Source organism: Octopus bimaculoides, chromosome 11 (genome assembly GCF_001194135.2).
Source record: "Octopus bimaculoides isolate UCB-OBI-ISO-001 chromosome 11, ASM119413v2, whole genome shotgun sequence".
Taxonomy (NCBI): Eukaryota; Metazoa; Mollusca; class Cephalopoda; order Octopoda; family Octopodidae; genus Octopus; species Octopus bimaculoides.
The window spans coordinates 65,453,898-65,456,372 of NC_068991.1; the positions used below are offsets into that span (position 1 = coordinate 65,453,898).

The following is a 2,475-nucleotide window of genomic DNA, read 5'->3' on the forward strand; positions in this document are numbered from 1 at the left end:
TGGTTTGGCGAAAGAGACCAACAGAATAAGCACCAGACTTTAAAAAAAAAAAAAAAAATTAGTACTGGGGTCAATACAGTCAACTAAAAATTCTTCATGCAGTGCCCCAGTATGGCCACAGTCTAATGACTGAAACAAGTAAAACAAAAACAAAAAAAAAAAAGAATTTACACAGAAAACTTTTGAAACCAGAGAAAAGACAAATTATAGTGTTACATCAAGTGAGTTTTGTGTTTTAGAGAAATGAATCGCTGCTAGTGTAACAATATTTTAGATTCAGGTTATAAAGTTCAGACCTTAAACTAATACTGGTTTCAAGTTTGGCATTAGACCAGTAATTTTGGAGGAGGGGCTAAGTCAATTAAATCGACCCCAGTACTCATTTTATCGACCCTGAGCAGTTAAAAGGCAAAGTTAATTTTTACTCAGAACATTAACAAAATATTTGAGCGAGGTCGTTGCCAGTGCCGCTGGACTGACTCCTGTGCAGGTACCATGTAAAAAACACCACTTGAGCATGGCCGTTGCCAGTATCGTGTGACTGGCCCTCATGCCGGTGGCACGTAAAAGCACCCACTACACTCTTGGAGTGGTTGGTGTTAGGAAGGGCATCCAGCTGTAGAAACTCTGCCAGATCAGATTGGAGCCTGGTGCTGCCATCTGGTTCGCCAGTCCTCAGTCAAATCGTCCAACCCATGCTAGCATGGAAAGCAGACGTTAAACGATGATGATGATGATAAAGATGGACAAAATACAGCTTAGCATTTCACCCGACATGCTAATGATACTGCCAGCTTGTTGCCTTAACCTAAACACTAACATCAATACAACAGTCAACTTCATTAGTTTAATCTCCAAGCTTGGTTTAAAAATTCAACTGTTACTGGATCTTTTTTAAAACGGGGGCCACATTTTTCATTAACGAAACACTTTGAAACTTGGAACACTGGTAGAATGTGTCATATAAAACATCTTTTTCTCTTAGTCTTCTTAAAAAAAAAAGAAATCCATAAGTTATTCCATGTTAAAGTTGTCGTATTTCTGTAATTTCAACCAATCACTGACGTCCATTCAGCCGATATACATTAAGTGCCGACTACATAAACAAACTATTCTGAAACAATTAACCCTAACCCTAACCCTAACCCTAGGGTTAGGGTTAGGGTTAGGGTTAAAGCAAATTTAAAATGAAAAAAGCAAATAAAACGAAGGTATGGAGATTAAATACGCTTTACATCGCTTAATCAGCCAAAGGAGTAAATGTAAACAACTGAATACTTGTCAGTGATTGGTTGAAATTATCGAAATAAGACAATTTTTTACATGAAATAAATTCGAATACAAAAATATTTTTCTGTTCTATAACGCAAAATAGATAAGTATACGAAGTTTGAAAGTCTTTCCGTACCAAAAACACTACGTAAAACATTAATGAAAAATGTGGCCCCCGTTTTAAAATAGATCCCTGTTACTTGAGTATATACAGTGATTTATTTGATGCCAAGGATGTTCTTAAAAGGACACTATCAAGTAGAACCTAGAAGATCCCTCTAGCTATCTCCTACTGGCAAGTGGTACTAGCCAGCCAATGCTCCCTCTATTGGAAGATATTTGATCCATGAAGTCTATCATAGATGTTGAGGACAGACCAGCCTGATCCTATGCCTGCTAGGAGAGAAATAGAGGAAAGTGTTTAAGGTTAGAAACGAGTCTAACTTACCTCCAGATGACGATTCCACACATCATCATCATACCTCTCTGCTACAGAACAAAGAAATACAGAAGACGCTAAGTGAAGAAATTCATTAAAACTGTTTTTTCGGGTTGGAGCAAAGACAAGGGCTTCTCCCTAGAAAGACAAGAAGGAAAAAATCATGTATATATTATGTAGAATATAGTAATATTCAAAGAAAGTAGAACCACTTTGATAATTTTAGAATGTTCAAGAGTTATAAATGTCATGTTATTAGAAGCCATCTATTGACTGGGTATGAAGCATTTTAGCACAGCCATTTTGGTGCTGCCTATTTAGTGTTGCCCTTTTGGTACCACCTATTTTGGCGCCATTGATTCAATACTAACTTATTTTGAAATCAGACATTTTAATGTTTCTCTCATTCTCTTTTCACCTCTCTTTCTGTTTATGTGCATGAGCATCTAAATCATGTTTGTATGTATGTATAATGTCTCTCTTTCTCTCTCTCACACTCTTTTTCTCTATTCTTTGTATGTGTATATTTCTGTATGCATGTAGGGATAGATAGATAGATAGAGAGATAGAGAGATAGATAGATATATAGATAGATAGATAGATAGAAAGATAGATAGATAGATAGATAGATAGATAGATAGATAGATAGAGAGATAGAGAGATAGATAGATAGATAGATAGAAAGATAGATAGATAGATAGATATCTTTTTATTATAGCCACACAGGGCTAAATACAGAAAATGGACAAATTACAAAGTAGAGC

The 2,475-nt window shown here is 35.9% G+C and overlaps 1 protein-coding gene across 1 annotated transcript in view; it reads right to left on the reverse strand.

Annotated features, from left to right (window-relative positions):
• The window catches only part of LOC106870967 (calmodulin-lysine N-methyltransferase), a 106,820-nt gene that overhangs the window by 4,434 nt on the left and 99,911 nt on the right, over positions 1-2,475 (reverse strand). Inside the window, exon 10 of the mRNA XM_014917214.2 lies at positions 1,721-1,849. Coding sequence (XP_014772700.1) covers positions 1,721-1,849 — 129 coding nt within the window. The remainder of the gene's footprint in view (positions 1-1,720; positions 1,850-2,475) is intronic.